Source organism: Elephas maximus, chromosome 12 (genome assembly GCF_024166365.1).
Source record: "Elephas maximus indicus isolate mEleMax1 chromosome 12, mEleMax1 primary haplotype, whole genome shotgun sequence".
NCBI lineage: Eukaryota > Metazoa > Chordata > Mammalia > Proboscidea > Elephantidae > Elephas > Elephas maximus.
The window spans coordinates 96,886,914-96,912,813 of record NC_064830.1 but is presented as its reverse complement, the minus strand read 5'-3'; the positions used below and the strand labels follow the sequence as shown (position 1 = coordinate 96,912,813).

Here is a 25,900-nt window from a genome sequence, read left to right as displayed (position 1 = left end):
AAGGTTAGATGAGAAGCTTAGGGGACACTGAGTTTGTGTTAATTACCATAATTTGGAAAAGTATATGAAGAAAGGTGGCACAACCTGAAGAATGTAACCAGTGCCACTGACTTGTAGAACACGTAGAAATGGCTGAAGTGGTGGTTTTGCCGCGTATATCTTCACCGGAAGAAAAAATAGAGCCAAGGCAGAAGCAGTTCAGTGCTGGGGGCCCCAGGGATGTCTGGCGCTCAGTTTGAGGAAGAGCTTTCTGACTGAGCAAATAGCTCAAGAGGAAGTGAGGGCCGCCCCATGCTGCCAGGAAGGGGGTGCAGGAGGGGACTCCCCAGCTGGAGGCCGCAGCGGCCCTGCCCCCATTCCTGCCAGCCCTTCAAGGCTTTATTTGTGGAAGAAAAGGCACCAGAGAGCTGATTCTTTAGAACACAAGAGCAGCTTGAACGCTGCCCAGCCTCTGGGGACCTGTCGCCGGGGCTCCGAGGTGGGGGCAGGCTGGTTGCTGGGTAGGCACAGGCCTAGCTAGGGCAGCAGCCACCTGGGGCTCTGCCTGTTCTCCCATCCTCACAGGGAGGTCAGGACCATCACGTCCTTTACAGAGGAGGGGATGGAGCCCTGAGGTCAGGCCTTATGTCGGCAGCAAGCGGTAGACTGGGACCCCCTCACTGCTCTGCCAGACCGGCTGCCTAGCCTCAGGCATCACCACTCCGAGCCTCAGTTTCCCCGTCTGCATGGGCTCACGATAAGGATTAAACCAGACACTGAGGCACTAGGCCAGGAAGATGGGGGTCACGTTCCTTGAAGCAGGGGGGCATTCACTGGACCCACCAGCAGCCGTCCCTGGGTCAAGATGGCACAGTGTGGCCCAGCAGAGACCTGCAGATCCCAGCAGCCCCCAAATGGCCCTAAAAGAAACGAAGTGCCCACCCACCACCAATCCCCAAGGCCACTGCCCAGGGGATGCCCAGGGCTGGCTATTCCCTCTCAGGCAAAATAGCAAGGGACTGTTTTGATCCCAGGAGCCCCTGGGTGGTACAAATGGTCAACATACTCGGCTCTAACCAAAAGGCTGGCAGTTCACGTCCACCCAGAGGTGCCGCAGAAGAAAAGTCATTGAAAACCCTGTGGGGCACTGTTCTACTGTGACACACACGGGGTTGCCGCGAATTGGGGTCGAGGTGATGACGTATTTTTTTTCTAATTTTGGTCTCAAGTTTTCTCTCAAAATAGCTAGCTTGGAAGATTTCTTCCCACCCTCCCCAGTGTGGGTGCAGACAAGGCGTGTTTCCCCCTCATCCTGTGGGCCCTCGGCCCCAAGCCCCCTGGAGCTCACAGGACCTGCGGCTCAGGCCCCACCTCCAGCCAAGACCAGGACCCTCAGGTTGCCGCAAAGAGCACTTTTATTCAAACCAAAAGACGTCACCGTAGCAACAACACTTCAATTCCCTGAGAACCTTTCCCTTCTCGTTGGAGTTCCTAGCTATGTCTTTGTAAAAAGAAAAAAGAGAAGACAAAGCCCCCTCCCCACAGGCCAGGTGAGCTGGAGGGGGGGCGGACAGAACAGTGTCGGGGGGTGGGCAGGGAGGGACAGGAACATTCCAGATACTGGAACATATAAATACACGGAGGGTGAGACACATCCATTTCGGCTTTAGAAACGAAGAGCACGATCCAAGATTTGGCTTCTGCTTTTTCCGATCCACAGAAAATAGAAAATAACACATACCCTCCCCCATCCCACCCCCAAAACGAAATTACCCTACTTTTTACCCACCGCTTTTCAAAAACACAACACAGTAAAAAAATACTGTCACAATATTTACAGACACACCCACTGTGGGCGACATTCTCTCTACTTGGGAGAGGAGATAAACTGCTCCCCGGGGGAGACAAAGGAGACCCCCCAGCCAGGTGGCCGCTGGGGGCCTCTCAGGCCTGGAACTTGGGCACGGCTGCCTTTCTAAGCCACAGTGCCCAGGCCAGAGCTGGGTGGAAGGAGGGCTGGGCCACTCATCCCAAAACCAGCTTCCTCGGACTGAGCATGGCTGGGCTGTCATGGGGGCTCCCGGGTGGGAGCCAGGATCCCCGGGCACAGGCACCTCCAGCCCATGGCCCAGCGTCCAGCCAGAAGAGAGAGGCACCTGCAGGATGGCCTCTGATCCCACACTGCAGAACGATGAGAAAATAAACAACTGTCAAACTGCCCTCCAAGTAATTTCTGACACACAGAACCTCCTTCTGGTAGGGGGCCTGGAGCCAGCAGATATGCAGAAGGCGGAAGGCAGACACATGGGCGTGCCTGCTGGTTCGTCCACAGAGCAGAACTGCCCAGCAGACTGCTACGCAGACGGGCACACAACACACACACATGTGCAAGCACAGCCCACAGGAGCCTCGAATGCCGAGGCCAGGGCAGTGCAACAGGAGTCCCCGAGCCCTTTGGATACCAGGGGTGCCCGGGGACAGGGTCTCAGCAGTGGCTGCTAGAAGACAGAGGTGTGGGGACACCAGGGTGTGTCCGGATACAGGTGGCAGTGAATAGAGCGGAACCTGTGAAGACACAGAGGGGCTGGTCTGTGTGGGGTGTGGGTGCTGAGAGCCCACCTCCAGACCCACAGCACCAGGCGGGGAGCGGGTCCTAGCCCACCCTGAGCTGGGATCCTGGGGGTGCCTCTATAGAGACACCTCAACTCCCCTTCCACCAGCCCGTCCCTTCCTGAGCCTGTTTCCACACCTGGACGGATCCGCCTCCACCGAGAAGGCCCCCTTCAGATGGATGGCATTCCGCTTGTTTTCAAACATGCCGTAGCTCAGCGTCACCTGAAGGGAGGTGGCAGAGAAGACGGGAGACCTTGGTCACATCGCCAGCAGGTGCTGAGTCTGCCAACGTCCCCGGCTCTGCTCAAGGCTGGCCAGGAGGCCTTGGGGAGCCAACAGCCCTGCCCTGCCCTTCCTTCTGCCCTTCCCACGTCTCCAAGTTACCCGAGGCCACGCCCACCTGCTCGGCAGCACTTGTGAAGAAAGTCCAAAGTGTGGACTGCGGCTGGGCTGGGACAGGTGCCACAGCAGGTTAGAGAACATTTCACAGATGCAGGAAGGACCCCACTACACCCAGGAGTGCAAGACAGGAAGGGCAGACAAGCCAATGCCAACAGGGTCCGTGAGGTGGCGGGGTCCAGGTGATGGGACAGCGGCAGACACAGTGGGCCTCTCCTGCCCCCCTGCCCAACTTATCCCTCTCTCAAAACTGCCCCTTCCCAGGTCTCCCTATCCACATCCCCTTCTGGGCATGTCTGAGTCCTGGCTGCCCCGGAGACAGGCCCACCTGCTCATGGAGCTCAGAGGCAGGCACCTGCTGCAGGTTCTCCAGGTGGGAGTGGAAGAGGCCACTTCGGGTGAGGGGCACGCCCAGTAGAGCCTCCACGATGTAGCCAATGGTGCAGTCATCCGGCAGTCGGATGCGCTCGGCTGTGCTCAGGAAGTGGCCCCCACTGCCGAGGGAGGGGCGACAGGTGAGCAGAGGCAAGACTGCACGCAGACAGTTCTTGAGAGGTCACAGCAGACAGATGGACAGAGGCTCAAGCTCCTCCTGAGCCACAGCCAGGTGCCCTCCTCTCCCAAGGCTAGCTCCATCGCCTGGCGACTCTCCAGGAGTTGGGGGTTCCTGGGTGCGGGGCGGGGTCCTGCCCGCTGTGCCTGGGATGCTGATGCCCCTGGTGCCTGCTCAGGGCAGGGCCAGGGGAGCTGCTTTAAGCACAGCTACCTCTGAGTACCCAGAGGATAGGTGAGCAGGAGGCAAGCACATGTAGTGGGGGAACCTGCTGCAGGAAGAGAAACAGAGCCAGCCCCACTGGAGGACCCTGGGACCCAGGGGGCACTCACCTGGCCCAAGGGCTCATCTTCAGGGCCAGCCCTCGACTGATGCAGAAGCCGGCCCCCCCAGTGGCAAACCAGAAGTGGACAGGACGCTGGTGGATGGGGGGCACATGCTGTGAGATGCTGCTGCTGTCCCACCCGCTGGCCCTCCCTAGGCTTCAGGGACACCATCAGCCCCCACCCTGCCCCCACCCAACTCTGGGGAAGGTTGGAGGGCCATGTGGTTGCAGGCCTCCAGAGACACGCCAGGAGGGGCGTGAGCAGGTGGCACTCACCACCTCGCCCTCGCCGACCCGCTCCGTGGCCTGAATGGGCCGGTCCAGGCTGGGCTTGCCCAGGTAGACATCCTGTTTGTGGGGGTAGCTGGCCAGCAGCCGCAGCAGGGCCCGCACGTTCACATAGTTGTCATCGTCCACATGGCAGAACCACCTGTGGGTGAGGCAGGGTGTCGGGGGCGGATGGGGGGGTGGGAGCTGTGTGCCAGGGCGGGCGTGTGTGCATGTCCACAAGCATGTGTGCGTGTGTAAGTACATTACAGCACTGTGTGCGTGCGAGTGTGCACACGTGTGAGCTTGTCAGTGTGTGCATGTGTGTATGTGTGGGTGTGTGCGCATGTGTGCCTGTGCACACATGTACATGTGTGTTGCAGAGCTCCCTCAGACCCCGGCACTCACTTCCTCCCTGACTCAATGAAGTGGTCATACTCCACGGCCATCTTGCAGGACAGCGCCTGGCGGCTGTGGGCAGCCGAGCAGTTGGTGTTGATCACATTGCCTGTGGGCCAGGAGAGGCGTGAGTGGGTCTGAGGGGAGGTCAGAGGGGGGCAGTCTGGCGGGGTCACACAGCAGGGGCCTGCCCCACCCCCAGGCACAAAGCCTGGGGACCCCTAGCCCAGCCCCCTCCGCAGGGGCCACCCCGCCCCTGTCCATTCAGACAGCTTTTTCCCAGCACCCGCCACCTGTTGCCGCCTCAGAAGCTCAAAGGGACCCGGGACTGAAAGGGCCTTATTTGCATAAGAATTGGGGGGGAGTGGCAGGGCGGGGTACTGAGCAAACCCCTTGAGTAAACTGCCCTCCTGTCCTTCCAGCCTTGTGACCTCGGCTGGCCAAGAAGGGGAGGGGTGGGGGCCCTGCCAGGAGTGGGGTCCCCATCCCTCGCCACCCCCTCACCCACACTCACCCGTGTGTCTGGCCAGCACCTCATCCTCCTCGTCAGTGAAGATGAAGGTCTAGAAGGAGAAACACAGCCTTGGGTGGCAGCCCTGGGTCTCCCCTCTTCCCCCATGGCTGTTGTGGGTGTCCACTAACCCTGACCCTGCCCTGGCCTGTTTCCCCCATGTGCACAGCACAGCTCAAGTCTACACTGTGGAAGCCAGGCTGGGGGCTGTGTCAACCCATGTCCACTCACCCTCAGGAGAGCAGAGCCTCGCCTGCCTTCCCAGCCCCGTCCCTGACAGCTGGGCCCAAGGTCGCCCAGGCAGCTGCGCAGGCACGAGCCAGGTGGGACGCCCTCTCCTCCCTGCCAGGTAACACGCTCCCTGCTGCTCTGTGCACCTGGTGGGGCACACACCCTTACTGACACAGTGCCCAGCCTGGAGGCGGCGGGAGGGGGTGGGTGGGGGACAGGCAGAGGAGGTCCGGCTTTGGGAAGCCAAGTCTCAATCACTTGGGGACAAAGGCCTGTGCTGGATGGCTGCCAAGCCCAGGGCAGACAAAAGGCCGGGAGGGAGGATGAATCACCAGGCATCGGCTGGGCTTTGTCCGGGGCTGCACGAGGGCGCCGGGCGGCCTTAACATGGCCGAGTTAAGCAGGAGTGGCCGCACTACCCATTACCATACAGCTGGCCTGGTTAACTGGTCCTGCGGGCAGGGCCTTGGCTGCCAGCTCTGCCCTGTCCCCTCTGGGTGGTGTGGCCAGCCAGCAGGTCTCCCTCTCCAAGCCCAAGTAGCCTCTGCTGCTCTATGGGGATGCCAGTGGTCAGCAGGGTAGGGGACCTCTTGTGCCCCCAGCCACCAGCCCACACCCTCCCGCTACACAGCAAAGAACCTGGCTCGAAGGCAGGCCCTGCCCAAGGCCATGTCCCGGCTCTACCTGCTCCGGCGCCTGGCCACCCCTGCCAGAATCTCTCCTCAGAAGAGACCAGGGGACAGTGAGGCGGGGCCAGGAGCTGCTGGCGCCCGCCTGGGCCCGTCAGTACAAGGGCAGGAATGTTGCTTCCCCTGCCCAGCCCGCCCAGCGCGTGCTGCCCGGCACACCCTGGCATGGTTGAGCACGGGGAGCCAGGTGGGGGTGCTCTGAGCAAGGATGACAGCCACGTGCAGCCCCCTATGCCCACCAGGCCTCAGTTTCCTCCTGGGGAGAATCCTCACCTGGCAGCTCCAGCTCCTTGCCTGCCTGACCCCAGATGGGGATACGTGGCCGGGGGAGGCCACAGCTGTGGATCCCAGGCCCAGAGCCCGGGACGGTGGCGGGCTTCCTCTGCACCTTTTCCACACACGCCTCCCCCCACCAGCCCGGCAGACATCCCAAGGCGGCCACACGCACAGACTCGCAGGCAGCCCCCTGCCTGCGCCCCGACATCAGCCCAGGAATGCCGTGGGAGGTGTGAGGCCGGCCCAAGCAAACACACCGTGGCCCCCGCGGGATGAAAAGGAAAATGCTTTCTTAATGAGATCAAGCAAGGCCTGTTCTCCCTGCGCTTTGGTCATGCCCTAAAAACCCAGCCCAGGGCTATGGAGATTAAAGTCACCTTTGTTCCTCATGGGGGAGGCTACCAGGAGACAGGCACCCAGTAGGGTGGGGCTGAGGGGTGTGGAGTAGGGGGCTGGGTCTCCTGTCTCGCCACAATACAGCAACCAGGAGAGGGGACGGAGCTGCCCAGCCAGAGCCTCACTAGCTGCCCCCGAGCCTCAGTCTCTTCCTCTGTAAAATGGGTACAACCAGCACTCCCACGTGCCAAGAGCAAATTCTCCTCTTTCTTCTTTGCAACAGCCCTGTGAGGTAGCCCCACTGCTATCCAAGTTGTACAAGGGGGAAACCGTGGCCCAGAGAGGCACAGGCACCAAGCGTAGGCCAGCCCAGCCCCCTGCCTTCCAGGGACAAAGACCCCTAGGCCCTCCCCGCCACTTCCCCAACTGGCTAGGGGAGGAAGAGCAGGGGGCAGCAGGGCGCAGGCTGGCCAAGGCGGGCGGGTGGGGGGACACCCACAGGAAGCGGCATTGTTCCTGGAGCTGCAATTCAAAGAAACACAGGATGCCAAGCTCTCCCTCACCATTGTGGTGGCCGAGGTGGCAGCGGCTGCAGCCTGGCTGCTCCTGGGAGGGGGTGGGGAGCAGCATGTGGGCCAAAGGCCCAGCTCCTCAGCCTGGACCCTGAGGCTGGCCACAGTGTGGCCCTGCCAACCCCCTCTCCTTGCTCAACTGCTGGAAGCCCCTTGCACAGCCCCCCAGGCCCACAATGCCCTTTCTGGGCATTTTTGACTCTGTCGAGTTCAAATGGTGCCTCCTCCAGGAAGCCCTCCTTGGCCACCCCCCCCCCATGGGTTAGATGCCAACCCTTTGCGCACACAGTCTCTCTGGGTTTCCCCCTATCTCTTCTATCAGACTAGGTCTGAGTTACCCTGGGGTTCCCGAATGGAGAATCCTCTACTAGGACAGTTCAAATGAACCCTCCCCATGATACAACTCAAGAAGGGTTCTTGTTTGTAGTGTACCCACAACCAGAGCCTGAGGACAGGTTCAATGTCTCCTAGGTGGGGTAAGCTGTAGAGAAAGAAATACTGGGTCCTCATGGCCCAAATGGAGTGATGGCCCCCTATCCTGACCTTGAGCACCTGTGGGCTCACCCCTAATTCTCCGGGCTTTGCCAGTCCTCTTTGATAACACCCTACTGGAACACCCATTTCAGAGAGGAAGGGACTGAGGGTCAGAGGCCCAAGGTCTTTCCCAAGATCACCCAGCTTGGCTGGAATTGGTACCTGAGACCCCCAGACCATATCCCCTCTGCTGGAGAAAGTCCCAGAAGTCCAGGATGAGAGGTGCACAGAGCTGGTGGCAGTCCAGAGGGGACTGAACGCTGTCCAAGGTCACCCAGTAGGAAGGCAGAGCACTGGGGGGCCTAGCTCAGGGATGGTGCCCCACAAGACCTGTCAGTCATGGATGTGGGGGGGGGGGCCCGCAGGCCCCTCATCGCCAGGCAACCTGAGTGGCCAGCACGCCAGCGGCGGTTCCCATGGAGCGCGGCACTGCACACAAGAGGCCGGCCGGAGAAAGGGGCTTTGTTACCTTGCCCAAGGGGCCGGCGTGAGAGCCGCCCAGCGCTGGGAATTCTAACGGCCTGGGCCGCCAAACAAAACCCGCGCCCACTACCCCGCCCGCCAGCCTGCGGAGCCCCTGGGAAAGGGACGCTGCGTTCCCAGGAGCCTGCCATGGGGTTCCCAGGCCCCCTCAGACCAGAAAGGACCCTGCTTCCCAACCCTACTCTGCCCCCAAGCAGGGCTGCAGCAAACCTCCAGGGTCTGAACAGGCAGAGGGGGGTGGGGGTCTTCCCTGAGCCCTCCACCCCCCTCAAAGAGTTCCCCACACTCACCCCCAAATGGCCAGTGAGTCTGCAGGGCCTCTAGGCCCAGGGTGCTGCCCACTGCTTCCCTCCCAGGGCCACATTGGCCCCGTCCCGCCCATCCCAGTCCAACAGCCGGCTGCAGCCTCAGGGCTGATTTTCAAAGTGGGGTGTGTCCTTGTGATGTGTATAGGAAGTCCTGCTCAGTTGGGGCTTCACAAACACAAGGCTCCAGGCCTCGGGGGCTCCTGCACTATGGGGAGAGGGTCTCTCACAGACCCTGAAGCCCAGTGCCTTTTTTTCAGATGGACCCCCAGAATATCCCTACAGTCCCCCAGTCCCAGATGCACTTCAGCTATGCCTTGCCCCCCCAGAGCAAAAACTGGGAGGGAGAGGGGGCTGGCACTGTGCCCAGTGGTGCTGTACCCAGGGTTCCTTGTCCCCGCCTTACCCCTAAGGAAGGGCTTGAGTCTGGAGTGGAGACTGTGACCCAGAGCTTCAAAGATGCCAATGCTGGGGCCCGTGGGGGATTTACATGGGGGAGATTTGGAGACGATGACACCCTATTAATGTGCTTCACTGTTTGGGGGTCATGAAGCATCACAGGAGAACTGACTCCAAGCACTGGCGGTTGGTGTAGGAAGCCTACCCCATCCAGGGCTCTGTAGCTTGTATGGGGGGCATGATCTCACCAGGCCCGCTAGGCTGGAGTGGCTTGGAGTCACTGCCCCCTAGCCCCTCCAAAAAAAAAAACTGTTTCCAAGGAGCGGCTGGTGGATTCGAACTGCCGACCTCTTGGTTAGCAGCTGTAGCTCTCAACCACTGCGCCATCAGGGCTCCCTGACCCCCCACCCCCCGCCGCGTATTCCCAATGGCCGGACAGGGATGCAGCCTGACTCCCACCCGGCACTGCCAACAGCTGAAGAAGCAGTGCGCCCCATCCCGTCCCGCTCGCCCGCGGCGCTCACCATCTCCTTGTGGCGCGAGATCCAGGTCTCAAGCAGCAGGTCGAGGCGCGCGCGGTGGAACTTTTTGGTGGTCTTCACGGCGATGAAGACGTCGCGGGGCTCGAGCGGCTCGGCCGGTGGCCGCGGGGAGCCGTCGGAGGGGCGGGGGGCGCCCCCCGGCGGCTGGCCCGCGTCTCTGCGCGCGCGGGCCAGCCGGCTAAAGTATTCTGACAGGCTGCGCACCTCGCGGGCCGGGGCCTCTCCCAACCCGGTCACTGCGGTCGCACCCGCGGGGCCTGCCAGGCTGCGCAGCGCGCGGCGGCCGCGCTCGGCAGGCGGCGGCGGGGGCGGCGGGTCGGCCGTGAGCACCAGGAGGCAGGCGAGCAGCGCGCCCGCCAGTGCCAGCAGCAGACGCCGGCCGCAGCGCTTGAGCATGGTGGGGCCAGGCCCGCGACTCCTGCGCCCTGCGTCCGCCGTCCGCGAGCTCAGTCCCGCGCGCTGTTCGGCTGGGCTCGGCCCGCGCGGTGCGTTCTTATGCCTCTGCGCCCTAGCTCCGCCCCTGGGCGGACCCCGCCCCAGACCCCGCCCCGCCGCGCGCTCACTGGCCCCAGCGCACTGGGGCGGGGACGGTGCCAGTTGCCCCCCGAACACCGCAGCGCCCACGTGGGGCCGCGGCGGGGGGCTGGGAACGGCCTGGCGGCGCCGCGCCCTCCTCCTGCGCACGTGTGCCCCCGCCCAGCGCCCGCCGCCGCCCCGCCGGCCTCCGGAGCGTGGGCCTCGGGCCGGCTGTCCTTTGCCGGGGAACCGCTAGCCGCTGCTCCCCGGCGGCCGGCACGCGGAGGGTGTGCTCTGGGGCGGTGGTGGAGGTGCGGGGACAGGGGCGTCGGGCCAGACGCCTCGGAGGGGACGTCCTTGCACCCTCGCTGCTGCGTCCCTTCGCTGTGCGTCGGGCTTCAGAGGATGGCGCGGCGCCCAAGGGAACTGGAAGCTCGGGCTAGGGCGGCCGTTGAAAACATGGAGGAGGCGTTTAGCCACCTGAGCCACAGGTGGGGAAACTGAGGTTCTAGCGAGAAAACACCTGTACTCAACTCCACCCCCGGCCCCGGTGCTAATGTCCTCCAGTCTCGGCCCTACATCGGGGGCTTGGGGAGTGGGGTGCCCGGAGTCCGCTCCCCTGCCCGCCCCTTGCCCCGGAATCCGCCAGCTGCCCCGTGGTGTGGAGAAACAGGCCACTCCTCCCCGCCGCCAAATGAAAGGCCACCTTCTGTCCCGTTTGGTCCCTCTGCGCTCGGGCCAGATGTGGCCCAGCTGTGCGCCAGCCCCGCCTCCCCGGCACACGGCGGCTCTCTCCCCTGGCCCTTCCCACGGGCCTTTTCAACCCCTCACACGAGCGGGGGCGGGAGGAATGAATGCCTGCAGCCCGGGTGGGGGTGGGAGCGAGGGGCCCGGAAGTGGCCGTTACACCATTTCTCCCCCACCCCACCCGCAGGAGCCCTGTCCTAGACCCCTGCCCACCGCGTCTTTCGGAAACAAGCGCAGCGGGGGAGGCTGTTTGCCTGGCTGCGTCTCCTTCCCCTGCGGCGTGACTCCCGCAGCCCCTCATAAGGAAGTGTCCATTCTGCGACCACCAAACTCATTTGTCCTCCTGGGTGCTATTTCTCTGTCCATTGCATTTGTCAGTCTGCCCGAAGGTATTTCCAGTTACTTCTATACCTTTTTTGTCCATCTCGCATCACCAGAATGCCAATTCCAGGCCAGCTGCCACCTGATTTAATAACCACCTAGAACAGGGCCTGGCACACAGTAAGTGCCCAGTAAAGATTTATTGACTAAATGGCTTTTCCTGGCCTTACTGACCCTCCCAGTACAGCTTGATCCACTAAGAAGGCTGTGGCCCATTTGCTCTTAGGGCCCCCATGTGCCCCACTCCTAGCTCCAGGAGTGTGATGGGGTGGGAGAGGGGAGGGGGGTTCCCAAGCCTCTTCCTGACTCCCCCCCCCCCCAGGTAATTAGCAGGCACCACCTAAGGCAGGCAGATGCCAGAGCAGATGGTGTTGGCTGTGCCCAAGTGACAAGTCTCCCATGGCGTCACCTCCTGCCATAAACCTCTCCCCCACTATGAGAGCCCAGGCCTGGAGCCTCCAGGCTGCTGGAGAGGCCTGGGGGGTGGGCAGGAGAGAGAATCTCATGGCTGGGTGGGCCCCAGTCCGTTTCAGGTCTGAAGGGTCACCAAGTCCTGTCTGTCCCATAGCTGAGCTGTTTCTCAACTGAACCTCTGCCACCCCTGTCATCTCTCCCCTGGGTCACTTTGGCAGCCCCATCCTGGTCTCCTTGCCTTCAGGCTTAACTGCCCTGTTTATGCTCCCCTCAGCAATCAGATCATAACCCCACAACCTGACCCCCTTCACACCGGCTGCCCACTGCCTTTGAGTTCAGGCTCTGGTTTCATGTCCCCAGTGCTTAGTGACCTGGTCCCAGCCCTGTTTCTTCTGTTCCCTCCAGTCCCCCATCGTTTGCCTAACAACCCACCCATGACCAAGCCCCTAAACCTTTGCATAGTTCTATCTGAGTAACAAAGTCCCACAAATGGGGGCGCTTATAAGAACAGAGCTTTATGTGTCAAGCCCTGGAGGCTGGAAGTCTGAAATCAAGGCGTCGGCGGTGTTGGTTTCCTTCTGAGGGCTCTGAGGGTGACGCTGTTCTATCCGTCTGTCTTAGCTTCTGGCAACGGCCTGGGATCACTCCAGTCTCTGCCTGTGTCTTCACGTGGCCATCTTCTGTCTGTCTGTGTGTCTCTTCTCTTTTATAAGGACACCACTCAGATGGGATAAAATTTTTTTTTTTTTCTACTCCAGTGTGACCTCATGTCAATTGATCACATCCTCAAAGACCCTATGGACAAAGAGGGTGGTGTTCATGAAACAGGGGGTTAGGACTTCAGTCGATCTCTTGGGGGCACACAGTTTACCCCGTAAGACCCTGTAACTGGAGTGCCAGTCGCTGTCATAGATGATGAGGGTTGTGCATTCTGCAAGTGGCTGAAGAAAGCGGGGAGCACCAGCTCTGCCTCCTGCTCGAGGGCTCACACTGGCTGCTGTCCTGGGCAGTGGGAGCATCGTGCCCATTGTACAGAAAATAAACTGAGGCTCAGAAGGGAAGGGCTGCTGCCGAGGAGGACTGGCTCAGCCTGGCAGGACCATTGCCTTAGAGCTAGACGGGGACTTCCTGTGCTTCTCTGCTGCCTGGCTTTGGTGGGAACAGTGGGACAAGGCCTGGCAGCGTTCTCATGGGGACCGCAGGCTTTGGCAGGCGTGAGTCCATTTCTTTGCTGTCAGGAGAATGGAATTTCGTGGTGACTACTTGAGGTCTGCAGACTGGAGGGAGTGGCGGGCTTGCCGCCTCCACCCCCTTCCCCACGCTAGGCTCCAGTCTAAGGCATCCCCCTCCCCCAGGCCCAAAAGCTCCCTCCAGGAACCCAATGGGCCAAACAGCCTGGGTAAGGAGGCAGCCCCAGGATGGGAAATGGGGAGCCAGGAGAGGGATGGACAGGAGCTGGCCAGGGTTGCCAAGGAAGCCCTTCAGGGCCCTAGGGTCCTCAGGAAGGGGGAGCCCATGGAGACAGCGTGGGGGCTGCAGGGCCCTTGGAGCCAGGCTGCCTTCAAACCCTAGAGGGGTTCTTCTCAGCTTTAGGACCTCAGACCTGTGATTTCACTTTTGTATTTGTTCACCCAGAACCTGAGGGTAGATAACATCGCTGCCAATTTTAAGGGGCACAGCCTGGCTTGGGGAAAGGGCAGGCTCAGCAGGGCCCCTCTCAGGTGGCCCAAACTCCGGAATGGCTTGAGAGAACTGTTCATTGAGGGTGGGTGGAGAGCTGGCTGAGGGACAGGGGACTGGCATGACCAAAGAGACCACAGTGGGCAGGGATGCCCTTAGGCCCCGACCCGCCTCCCCATTGGGCTCAAAGGCCATGTGGTATCCCCATATGCTTAGGCTCCCTTTCCTTGTAGAGGCTCAACTGGGGCCCCCTGCCGGTGAAATCCTGGGGGCATTGAGGTGGAGGCTTCTAGGCCGCCCCTTGCCCATTCTTCATGGTCTGTTTCTTGGGGTAGCAGGCTGCCTGGCCTCCTTCAAGGTCCTGGGAAGATCCGTGGAGACATAATGGGTGACCCATTAACTCAGCATAAGGTCATCCGAGGCGGCTGTTCCTGTGGACCTCCTGCTCACTGTCCTGGAATGAGCCTCCTGTGGCCCTAGCCGCAGAGAGGTAAACTGGGGGTTGAGGGCCTTACTTCCCCATGTGACAAATGGACAGAAGGTGCCTGCCCTCCAAGGAAGGACCTGGCCTGGGGCGGCCTCCTCAGTGTCAGGGTGCCTGTGGGCTGCCTGAGGGTCAAGGTCCTGGTTGGGGTGCTTAGGGAGGACCCAGCCTGGGGGCTTTGGGGTTTGGGGTGAGGAGTTGGTGTGGCAGCGAGAGGTGACAGGGTGGGGGGTTGGCTTGTATGCGCCACAAAGCTGGCCTCTCCCAGTAGAACGGAGGGGACCTGGGCAAAGCTGATTCCAATTACTGCAGTGGGTGGGTGCTGCACACCTGTGAGAGAATAGGCAGCCTCCAACTGCTACTACGGCCCCCACCTGACCCCAGCCCTGCCTGCATGCCTGCCCAGAAACTCCTCACCCCCTGGCCCACGCCCTGTGTGTCTCAGGATTTGACTCTATGGTATGATAGGGACCTGGCTGGTGCCTTACATCCCCAATCACCCCTCTGGCTGGCTTGGGGCTGGTGCTCTGCAGGCACAAAGCCCTATTACTGTTCCCACTGGGGGCCTTGCCTTTCCACACCTGGGGCCCAGCCTGGATAGTGTGACTGAGCTGTTAGGGTCCAGCTTATTCCACCCAGGTGGTGCCGATCTGTACAAGAGTAAACTTCAAGATCAATCCTAGTGTTGTCTCCTCCAGAAAGTCTTCCTCAACTCCCTGTGAGACTCCTCCCATTCTGGAACAGACCACACAAGGTTATAACTGCCTGTCCACCTGTCTGCTTTCCCAACCTGGGCGTTCCCTTAGCCTGGGAACTCCATGAGGGCAGGGCCACATCTTTAAGGCCTGGCATGAAAGAGGTGTTCAATAAACACTGGTTGAGCAGATGATAAAGGGATGGATAGATAGATAGGGGATGGATGGATAGATAGTGGATGGATGGATGGGTGGAGGATGGATGAGTAGATGAAAGGATGGAAGGTGAATGGATGAATGGGTGGATGGATGGATGAATGGATGGTGAATGGATGGATGGTGGGTGGATTGATGGTGGATAAATGAATGGGTGGGCAGTGGGTGGATGGATGGGTGGGTGGGTGGATGGATGGGGGATGGATGGATGAATAGATGGTGAATGGATGGATGGGTGGGTGGATGGATGGATGGATGGTGGGTGGGTGGATGGATGAATGGATGGTGAATGGATGGATGGATAAGTGGGTGGGTGGGTGGGTGGATGGATGGTGGTTGGATGAATGGATGGTGGGTGAATGGATGGTGGATAAATGAATGGGTGGGCAGTGGGTGGATGGATGGGTGGGTGGATGGATGGATGGATGGATGGATGGATGGATGGATGGATGGATGGATGGATGGATGGATGGATGGATGGATGGATGGGTAGATTGGTGGAGGGGTGAAGGGATGATGGATGGTGGATGGGTAAATTTAAGGATGTATAGTGGATGGGTAAATGAGAGGGTGGATGGATGGAAGAATGGATGGGTGTGTGGATGGATGGTGGATAAATAGAAGGAGGAATGATGGATGAAAGGATGGACAAAGTGACAGAGAGATGGCATGTGGATGGCTGCGAAGGTGCCTGGAGGGTAGACACACTGTGTGTGGACAGTGCCTGGCATATATTAGATGCTTGGTAGATATTTGCCAGGAGGATAGATGGAAGGATGGACAAATAGGGGTGGATATGCAGACATGAAGAGGGCTCAAAGGAACATTCCCTGCCTCCTTCCCCTCAATACCCACTCTTTGGAGAACATGTGTCTCTGGGTAAGAAGGCCTGGCAGGGCTGCCTGCTGAAATCTGAGCAGGCACCAGGGGACAGGATATGAGGGTGGCACAGGGTGGCAGGGGCTGAAGCCTGTGGAAGTCCTCAGTGACCATATGCTGTGTACCAGCCCCCTTTGAGAGCGTTTCAAACACCACCTTACATTACAAACTATCTCACTCAACTGTGGTCTTACAGATGGGACATAGGGCCCAGAGAGGAGAAGGGGCACCCTGTCCCTGATGCGGCAGCCAGGGGTGGGGATCTCTTGGCCTGGGGACCAGGGTTTGTCCATACCACAAGGGCAGCAGGCCTGAACCCAGCAGCTGCATCTTTTTCTGGTGACACAGCCCTGGGGCTGGCTGGCTATGGAGCTGGAGGGGGCTAATTGGATTTACAACCCCCAGCAGCAGACCCTCGGCCACCAGGACCCACTTAATGATGAAGCTGCAGCAGCCAGACACCCACCAGGGAGAAACCAGAGCCAGCCTGTCCTGGCGGCCTTTGTCTCGCCAAGAATGGCCGGCTTGTGCAGCGACCACGGTAAGCAGGGGATGGGGTGTGCCAGGCCCTGGGCACGACCCCCGCCCCAGTCATGACCCCATGCACAGAGCAGTGGAGGAGGTGCTCGGCTGATGGAGGCAGTTGGGGGTGAGGGGCAGAACCTTGGCTCAAAGGGAACCCTGCCTGCTGTGTGATCCTGGACTTGTCTCTGTACCTCTCTGTCCTCCCCTTGAGGAGGTGGGGGTGGATATGACAAAAGCCTCCCTGCCTGCCTGTCCTTCTCTGCCCTGGAAGTAGGGGGTGGGGACAGTTACGTGGAAAATTGTACCCACAAAGAGATAAGCCACCCCATAGGTCCAGAGAGCTAGTGTTGGCCACAGGCCTCCACCCACCTGCACCTGCCCATCTACCTATCCATTCTCCTACCCATGCAGCCGCGGCCCTGAGCACCTTCTCCATGCCAGGCCCTGGTTGGCACCATGGGCATTTAGAAGGTGATTGACACAGGCCCTGGCCCCAAAGAGCTCACAGTCTGGCGAGGAAGAGTCAACAAGCACCCACATGTCCCCAGTGGAGGCCGAGGGTGGTAGGAGCTGGAGGTTGGGTCTAGGGCCTGGGTGAGGGAGAACCCATTGGGTCCCAGGGCCTGGGGTAGGGGCTTCAGGAAGGCTTCTAGGATAAGATAGGTGGCATGGGGCTTGAAGGATTTGGGTGGGTGGAGGTGAGTTGTAAGGGTACCCAGGCAGGTGGAGCAGTAGATGAAAGGCAGGTAGGTCTGGGAGCTTGTGCAGTAGGGCCAGGGTGGGAAATAAGGCTGGAAAGGGGAGCAACACCTTCCAAGTCAGGCCAAGGCACTGGGGAGCCACAGCAGGCCTGAGAGCAGGAGGGATGTGGCTGAAGGGAGGAGAAGTGATTCTGAGGGTGTGTCAATCCTGCACCTCCCTGTCTGTCTGTCCCTCCGGGCCTGTGTCCTTTCAGCCAGGAAGGCAGGAAGCTCGGACTTTGATCTCCCTCTTCCTTTCCTTGGGAGGTGCTGCCAATATTCAAGCTGACTCTGGGGGCAGAGCCAGGGGGCTCAGAGGCCAGGCCCTGGGGGAGGGCACAGGGCAGGATCTCCGGCTGTATCAGAGGGCCTGGGCCTCTGAGGCCCCTGACCTTGCCTCCCCACTTGCCTTGGTACAGACCCTGCTTGCAGGTTCTCAGCCGGGGGCAATAAGGCCCCAGGCACGTTTGCCAATGTCTGGGGACATATTTGGTTGTCATAACTGGGGAGGGGGTTGCTAATGACATCTACTGGGTAAAGGCCAGGGATGCTGCTCAACACCCTGCAGTGCCCAGGATGGCGCCACCACCAAATGTCAGTGGTGTCCAGGTGATGCCTCCAGCTAGATGACTGGTATGGTGTCTCCCAGCTAGGAACCTCGATGAGGCTCTGTGGGCTGGGGTGTCGGGGTGGGGGGGTCTTCTGCCACACCTGTTGTCCTTGCAAGGTGAGCATGAGCTCGGCCTTGGGGTCCAAGAGCTTCTCCCCCCTGCCCCTGCCCCCGGGCCTTCCTGTAGAAGGTTAAGCAAGGGCAGAGGATGCAGTGGGCAGGGCCGGCTGGGACAGTGCACTCTTCAGTGTCGGAAGGATTATTCGGAGCTTCCTGTGGTGGCAGGGTGGGGTGAGCTAGCAGGGGGCTGGGGCCTGCTGCCAGGGCTGGGCTCCAGGCCTTGGTGAGGGCAGGGATGGCAGAGCTATGCCTCCTACCCTCCCACCTCCTCAGCCTCCAGGTAGTTCCAGCTTCAAGACAGGGACAAGGAAGAGTACAGGGACAAGGACAGGGACGTGGAGGTGGAGGGAGGGGCCTTCTTGAAAGCTGTTTGCTCAGCTGAGCTTTAATCTCCAAAACAGGAAGGAGGGTATTGACAGAGGTCTGGTGTGCCAGGTTCAGCTCCCCGGGCCTCCTCCTGCCCCAAGGCTGGGGGATCCATATATACCCTGCTCTCAAGGGCTGCCACCTCTGCCCCAGCCCCTAGGCTGCACCCCTTCATGCCCCAACCAGGCTGCACAGAGAGGGCACCTCAGCCCCTCTGCCAACCACAAGGAGTGTTGGGGCCAGAGGGCCTGGGCAGGAAGGTGAAGGTGGGGGGCTCCGGAGTCATGGGCTTAGCAGGGTGTGGCTCTGGGCCTCATTTTTCGAATGAGGAAGCTGAGGCCCTGAGAGGGAAGTACGTGGGCCCAGCTCACAGGGGGTGGACGGGAGGAGGAGCTGCCTGTACCGCCACCTCAGTTCTAAGCAGGCTTGGGTGTGACTGTCTTCCCCCTCCCTGGCACACCAGGCTGCAGTGACAGTGACCGTTTGCCCAGGGACTGTAGCTGACACCATCCATCTGCCCACTGCCAGAGGAAGCTGGGGGAATGGCCACCCCAAGCACCTCGGGATCGTCCTGGACCCTGCTCCCCCTGACAGCAATGTCAGGTCCAGCGATGGCCCAGTGGTACTGTATCTCCCCCCCTTGCTGTTGACTCTGACTTGGTGGGACCCAGATTTGAGGCCTGCCCACCATCTGGGTCACTGTGGGCAGCTGGGCCCCTCTCCAGGCCTCGGTTTCTCTGGCTGCCCAGGGTGAAAAGCAGGTCCCATCTCTGTGCCTATACCATACACGTTGTCGCTGGGTGCTGTCGGTTGATATCGACCCCACATGATGGTAGAATTGCCTCATAGGGTTTTCTAGGCTGAAATCTTTACGGAAGCAGATTGCCAGGCCTTTCTTCTGAGGATGGGTTTGAACTGCAAACCGGGGCTCCTTATTCCACACCTAAGATGCATTGATTCCTTGTTGTGAATCAGAATGGGACAAGGAGCCTGTGGTGGATGCTGAGAGCTGCCCCTGAATCCTAGAAGTGGGGCTCTGGCCCTTCCCCCAGCTCTCATCGCCCCCACCCCCAGCCCCTGCCTCCTCTGCCTGCCCCCCACACCTTGGGCTTAGCAGATGGGAAGTCCTCCCATGGCCCTACCATTGCTGTCCCCTGTGCCTGGAATACAGGGACCTTGTCTCCACCTCCCCACACTCAGCTACCTCCTCTGGAAAGTCTACCAGGCTTGCTGCCTCTCCTGTCTATACCTCATTTATCCCTGGGTCCCCCACGGCCCCCGGCACACAGGCCGGGCCCCCAGGAGATGCTCAGTAGTGAGGCACTGAATGGGGTAAAGAGTTTTCCCTACTCGCCCTCCACTAGAATCAACAGAAGGAACCTTTAAGGGCCTCTGGGCCCTAGCCCCATCTCACAGATGGGAAGACTGACGCCTAGGGGAGCCATGCAGTAATGTCATGTAGCTCCAGCCACCCCCTGTGTGTCTCCCACACCCTGGGGAACCCTGCAGCCCTGGGAGGCCAGGGCTTGGGGGTTCCCCCCAGCAGGTCCTAAAGGAGGACAGGGTGTTGGTTCACTGCAGGACTAAATGGGGGCCTTCGGACGTAGGTAGGCAGTAGTGCCCTGGGTCGAGGCTCCCAGCAGGAGATCCTGGCCAGAGAACAGCTGAGCTGGAGGTGTGGATGGCCGGCCTGCTCCAGGAGGGTAGGGATGAGGCAGCTGGGGAGACCCCCAGGCCCAACCACCCCCCAGCCTGCAGAATGGGCATTTCAGGGCTCTCTAGGTGAGGGAGGGGGTCTGAGACATGGGCTCCAGGCTTCGCTCTGCCCCCCGCTTACATGGAGTCTTAGGTAGCTCTGTTTCTCTGGGATCTCACTCTGCCTTTCCTACGGCTCTGAGGCCACCCCACCTCTGCAGGGCTGGGTACCATTGTGGCAGCTCCCCTCCAGGCTCTGGAGCATCCTCAGAGGCCAACCGCCCTCCTGTCTCATCCCTGCCTGCTGTTGCTGTCACTCTATTCTGGCTACCCAGTTTTCCTCCCTGTCTGTGCTGGTGGGGCAGGGGTCCCGGAGGATAGTGTCTCACTTTGGGGCGGGGGCAGCAGGGGATCGGGTGTCCCGAGCGGGACCAGCAGGGCGTCTACTGGCTGGGGGCAGGGGCCACGGCTTTCAGGTCTTCAATAGCCTGAGATTAGGTTCCATCCCCTGGGGCGCCCGTTGTGCGGTCATTGTGGTGGCTGTGGGAAGCGCCGCCCCCTGGGCAAGACAGGGATGCACCTCCCTGCCTGCTGTCCACCGCAGCCCTGGCCTGAGGCTGGGCCCAGAGTCCTCGGCCCTCTCCAGGGTGGGAGGACCCCCTGGCATGCATACATGCATGTGCACACACAGCCGCTCAGAGACTATGGGAAGCATGAAGTCAGAGACCCTGAACCCTGCAGGCCCCTTGTCATTGACCCAGCGAGGATACTGCTGCTTAGGGCTACTACTTAGGAGAAGGATCTCCCTCTTCACTTGGAGTCACTGGGTGACACAAATAGTTAACTCAAATGTTGGCAGTTTCAACCCACCCAGAGGCGCCTTGGCAGACAGGCCTGGCAATCTGCTTCCAAAAGATCACAGCCTTAAAACCCTACGGAGCACAGTTCTACTCTGTACAAGTGAGGACACCGTGAGTCGGAGTCGACTCCATGGCAACTAACAACAACTTCGTGGCTTGTGGAGCAGAGTGTGGCCTGGATTCCAAGCATGTGCCTTTGATCAGTGTACAACCTGCACAACTGTGCTGGGCAACCCCGCGCTGCCCCCAGCCACTCCCCACCACCCTCAAGGTTTTCTTCAGTCTCTTCTGCTCACCTCATACCCCTGCTCAGACTGCACAGTTTGTCCTCAGCTTTTGGCCAGCAGCTGACCAAATTGTTTGCCAGCCCCCTGGTAGTGACAGGAAGCCGGGGAGGGCAGGCTGACGATCTCAGCTCCCCGCTACACGGCTTGTGTTACTTCCCATGAACCGAGTGTGTGAATTCAGAGGGTGGGAAGGGGGTGAAGCACCCTCTCGACTACCCATCTCTATCTTGGTCACCCTCCTCGCTCCGTCCTGAAGACCTGCTCAGCTTGGTACCACAGACGGGGAACCATGTATGTCATTGCCTAGACTGGGGCACTTTTTGTTATTGTAGTAAAATATACACGACGTGAAGTTTGCTGTACATTTCAGTGGCACTAAGATATGCCTGACCGAAGCCATGGTGTATTCAATTGCTTCCTGTGCATATGAAAGCTGGACAGTGAATAAGGAAGACTGAAGAAGAATTGATGTCTTAGAATTATGGTGTTGGTGAAGAATATTGAATATACCATGGGCTGCCAGAAGAAAGAATAAATCTGTCTTGGAAGAAGTACAGCCAGAATGCTCCTTAGAAGCGAGGATGGTGAGCCTTTGTCTCACATACTTCCAACATGTTATCTGGAGGGCCCGGTCTTTGGAGAAGGACATCATGCTTGGTAAAGTTGAGGGTCAGTGAAAAAGAGGAAGACCTTCAACAAGATGAACTGACACAGTCGCTGCAACAATGGCTCAAACATAGCAGCGATTGTGAGGATGGTGTAGGACAGGACAACATTTTGTTTGGAGCCCTGGTGGCACAGTGGTTAACACACTTGGCTGTTAACCAAAAAAGATTGGTGGTTTGAACCCACTTCTTGGGAGAAAGGTGTGGCAGTCTACTTCTGTAAAGATCCTCAGCCTTGGAAGCCCTGTGGGGCAGTTGTACTCTGTCCCATAGGGTTGCTATAAGTTGAAATTGACTTGCCAGCAGTGGGTTTGTTTTTTTTTTATGAGTTGGAATTGACTCAACAGCAAAGGATTTGGTTTTCATTTTTGGGTCCCAGGCATATCAGGTGTATGACTACCTAAAGCCATAAAGCCTCTCAGGTAGAGATACATGCGGGGGGGGGGGTCACACGTGTTCCCCGTACACCTGTGTGTGCACGCTCGTGGGTGTGCAAGTGTGGGCTGTGGTCACAGGGCAGCACTCACATGCACATGTATACGTGTGCCTGTGTACAGATGTGTGCGAAGACATATGTGCACACGCTGCAGCCCCTCCTGCAGCCCTGAGCCGGCTCCTTCCCTCCGGCACAGCTGGAGATTCGGGAAAGAGGAGGCGGGTCTGCTGGCCACATCCTCGGTCCCCAGAGAGGCAACCGTGGGCCAAGGTGGGGCTGAGTGTGGCCAGGCCCCCACTGCACGTTTCCTGCCCGGCCCGTGGCCTTGGACCAGGCTTGGCCCACACCAGGAACGTACTGTCCACCCACGTGGGGCTCCTGGAAGCTGAGTCAGCTTCCCCCTGAGTTTGGGCTTGGCCTCTGCACCTCTTTCTCCAGGAAGTCTTCCCTGACCCTGCTGTCGCCCCAGCTGCCTCCTTCCTCAGAGCAAGCTGAGTCTGGAGCCTCCCCTGTAAGCTGTGTGGCCTGAGCAAGGCAGCTCGGCATCCCCCAGCCCCTGCCTGGGCCAACTCGCTGTTGCCGAGACCCCAGGCCTCAGTGGACGTGTTTCCCAAGACCTCATTGCTCTGAGTAGGGGTCGGGGTCCCAGAGGCAGGCAGGCTTTGCTCAGGGACACACAGCCAGTCAGCCAAATGGGGTTGGCCCCAAGATACCTGTCTCCTAGCTCCGGACACCTGGGTTCGTGGCCCACCCGACATCCTCCCTGGACCCCTGACTCCTGCATGCCTTCTGACTGGGCTGCCCGCTCTCCCTTGGCCTGGCTTTGGGAGCGGAGGAGCCTCCAGGCTGGGGGTGTCCTCCGAGGGGCAGACCTGGTGGCCTCTCCAGGCACAGGGTGAGGCTGGGGGCCTCAGGAGGTATTGGAGGGAGGTGGATGTTGGCAGGGAGCCAGGAATGTCAGGCTGGGAGTCCTCAGGGCCACCTTGACCAGGTCCAGCCTGAGCAGCTCCCCAGTGGCTCCAACAACCAAACCCTCTCTTCACGCAGCTGGAAACACTATGAGAGGCCTGGTGTGCTGGACGCTGGAGACAGAGGTGAGCAGGACAAGCCCAGGGTTGGAGCTCGCCATGTCCCAGAGGCGGGGGGTGGCCAGGGGGTGCTGCAAGCCACATACCTAACTAGGAATGGGGGCTTCACGGGGCATGAGAGAAGGGGCAGAGGTGAGCTTCATGAGGGAACTCACTTCGGCTGGTGTTTTGGGATGAAAAAAACCAAACCAAAGCAACCCATTGCTATCATGTTGATTCTGACTTATAACGACCCTGAAAAAAATATAGGACAGAGTAAAACTGCCCCATAGTGTTTCTAAGACTGTAATCTTCACAGGAGCAGACTGCCACATCTTTCTCTCAGGGAGCAGGTGGTGGGTTTGAACCAATGACCTTTTGGTTAGCAGCAAAACGCTTTATTCTGTGCCACTAGGGCTTCTTTGGGGGTGAATAGTGTCCCCCAAAAAGACACGTTCGAGCCCTAACCCCAGGAGCTGTGAACAGCACCTTGTTTGGAGATTGGGTCTTTGCAGACATTATCAGTTAGGTTGACATGAGGCCATACTGGATGAGGGTGGGTCCCAATTCCATCTGATCCTATAAGAGATGAGATGCAGAGAGACAGAACCTTTATAGGTTTCAGGAGTCAGGACTTGGATGTCTCTTTTTGGGAGAACCACTATTTAACCCCGTAAAGATGACAGTCTAGGAAATCCCATGGGGGCAGTCCTACTCTGTCACATAGGGTTTCTATGAGTTGGAATCAACTCGAAGGCACCCCACGATGACAAATTCAACCCCCTACACCTCCAAATGCCAGGAACCTGGGCAGCTGGATCTTCCCAGACTGCTAAGCCTCTGCCCCTCCTCAGGGAACCCCAGGGTTGCGGGGGCGTATCTTGGCACGGTGAGTCAGGAGCAGCAGAGAGCCCAGTCAGATGCTGGAGTGGGGGTGGCGACTCTGAGCCAGGTCCGTCCGCTCCAGGTCTGTCCCCCAGGAATGAAACTTGTGGTCCCTGCCCCCACACAAGGCACATGGCAGACAGGCACCCTGCCCATGGGCTGCTGGCTGGTTTGGGGGCCCTGGCCACCTGCCCAGTGCAAGACACAGAGGGGCCATCAAATCCCCAAGCCCCAGGGCATCTCTAGCAGGAGGTTCCTCTCTCGGCCTCAGGTCTAGGCATGAGTGCTGGGCAAGTCGGCCACCAGGCCCTGGGCCAGCGAGTCCAGGCTCCAGGCTCACCCTGTGATTGCCCTGCCAGCCGGAAGGTGCCATCCACCCATAATCACCACTGCCAGGGGCAGACCCTTTGAACCTCCAAAGGACATTTTACAAGATGAGCAAACCCCGCCCTGGAGTGGTCAGGATACTGCCCAATATCACCCAGCCAGGAAGTGGTGCGCCAGGATTTGAAGTCTGGTCTACTGGCCTCGGCTGCTCTGGTCTCAGCTTCCCCACCTGTGAAATAGGCCCATGATCCTGCAGGTCTGCCTTTTTGCAGGGAGGCAAGATGGCGTCCCTGATCGCAGAAACAGAGGCCAGGAGGTGCCTGGCCTAGTCACCCTACCCAGCAGATTCGGGTCAGGGCAGGCCGGGGCCCCAGCTGGCCCACCACCTGCTGACCTGTTTCCACTGGGTCCTTGGGGGAGGTGGTGGGAACGGGCTGCATCTCTGTCTCCCAGCCCCCCTCCCCCGCAGCTGCCTCCTGGGAGGCCTGGTCAGCGGGCTCAGGTGTCCTGCATAGCCGGTTCCGCTGCCTCTTCCCATCCTCGCCTTTGGGGAGCCAGAGGGAGGGTCATCCCTGGGGGCTGAGGGTAGCCTGAGCCCAGCCGGCGAGGATATCGGTGGGCGGGGTGGCCGTCTGGCTTCGGGGTGGGCTGGGCTGGCTCTGATGCCATCTCTCGCATCCCCTGAGGTGGCTGGGCCCACCAGGTGTGTCCATAGGGAACTCTTTTGCAGCCCCTTCTCATGACCCTGCGCCCGCCCCTGCGGCATCCACACCTGCTAGCTGTCTCTGAAGGGAGGGGTGCAGGGCCCACCTGAGGTCAGTGGCTCAGGTGAGGCAAGGGGGCGCTGCGGCCTGGTGCTGGGCTGGCCTCCTCTGAAGAGTGTTGGGAAAACTCCCCCAGATGAGGCACCTGTCCTCTTTAGCCACCCAGTTCTTCCTGGGGGATCAGACCATGATCCCATTTTACAGAAACAGAGGCTTAGGCTGGTAAAGGGGAGATGTGGGCAGGGCCCCACAACCAGCTGTTGAAGCTGGCACCTGGGGTCTCCCTGCCTGCCACATCCCATTGACTGCGCCAGACCTTCGGGGCCTCACCACGGGTGAGGGAGATTGCCTGTCACAGTCATTTTACAGATGAGGAAACTGAGGCTGACAGTAGTTAAATGATCTGCTCAAGCTCACTCTGCTGGTTTGTTTGCGAATGCTGCCTGACCCCGAGCTATCCCTAGGATCTCTTTCAAATTGGACCATTGTGATCCATAGGGTTTTCACTGGCTAGTGTTTGGAAGTAGATTGCCAGGCCTTTCTTCCTAGTCTGTCTTAGTCTGGAAGCTTTGCTGAAACCTGTTCAGCATCATAGCACCACGCAAGCCTCTACTTTCAGATGGGTGGTGCATTGGCTTCGAACCCAGGTCTCCATTGTGGAAGGTAAGGATTCTACTGTTGACCTACCACTGCCCCTGGAGCCACCCTGCTGGGGTTTAAATCTCTCTTGGCTCTGTTATGACTAGCTGGGTGACCTTGGTGAGTCACTCGACCTCTCTGTGCCTCAGGGCCTTCCTCTGTAAAATGGGTCTAAGGAGAAGGCCGGCTTCCAAGGGTGTCGTGAGCAGTAAATGAGCAGCTCGTGCAAGAAGAAGCCATTGCTGTCGTCATTGTCGCTGTTGTCATCACTGTTGCCTGCCCTCCCTGCCTCACTGTGACTTCAAGGCTTGGGGATGTCACGTGGTTTGCCAACTGCCCTGGTGGTGCAGTGGTTAAGCACTTGGCTGCTAACTGAAAGGTCGGTGATTTGAACCCCCCAGTCGCTCAGTGGAGAAAGACGTGGCAGTCAGTCTGCTTCTGTACAGATTATAGCCTCAGAAACCCTATGGGGCAGTTCTACTCTGTCCT

The 25,900-nt window shown here is 59.6% G+C and overlaps 1 protein-coding gene across 1 annotated transcript; it reads right to left on the bottom strand.

Annotated features, from left to right (window-relative positions):
• Positions 1-9,868, bottom strand: LFNG (LFNG O-fucosylpeptide 3-beta-N-acetylglucosaminyltransferase). The gene is made up of 8 exons (XM_049904170.1): positions 9,396-9,868; positions 5,050-5,098; positions 4,545-4,644; positions 4,146-4,299; positions 3,877-3,962; positions 3,320-3,485; positions 2,729-2,814; positions 1-2,544 (listed from the first exon to the last, which is right to left on the bottom strand). Exons 1-8 carry the CDS (start codon positions 9,807-9,809, stop codon positions 2,478-2,480), a joined length of 1,122 nt encoding a protein of 373 aa, XP_049760127.1. The 5' UTR covers positions 9,810-9,868; the 3' UTR covers positions 1-2,477.
• Positions 9,869-25,900: the final 16,032 nt, after the last annotated feature.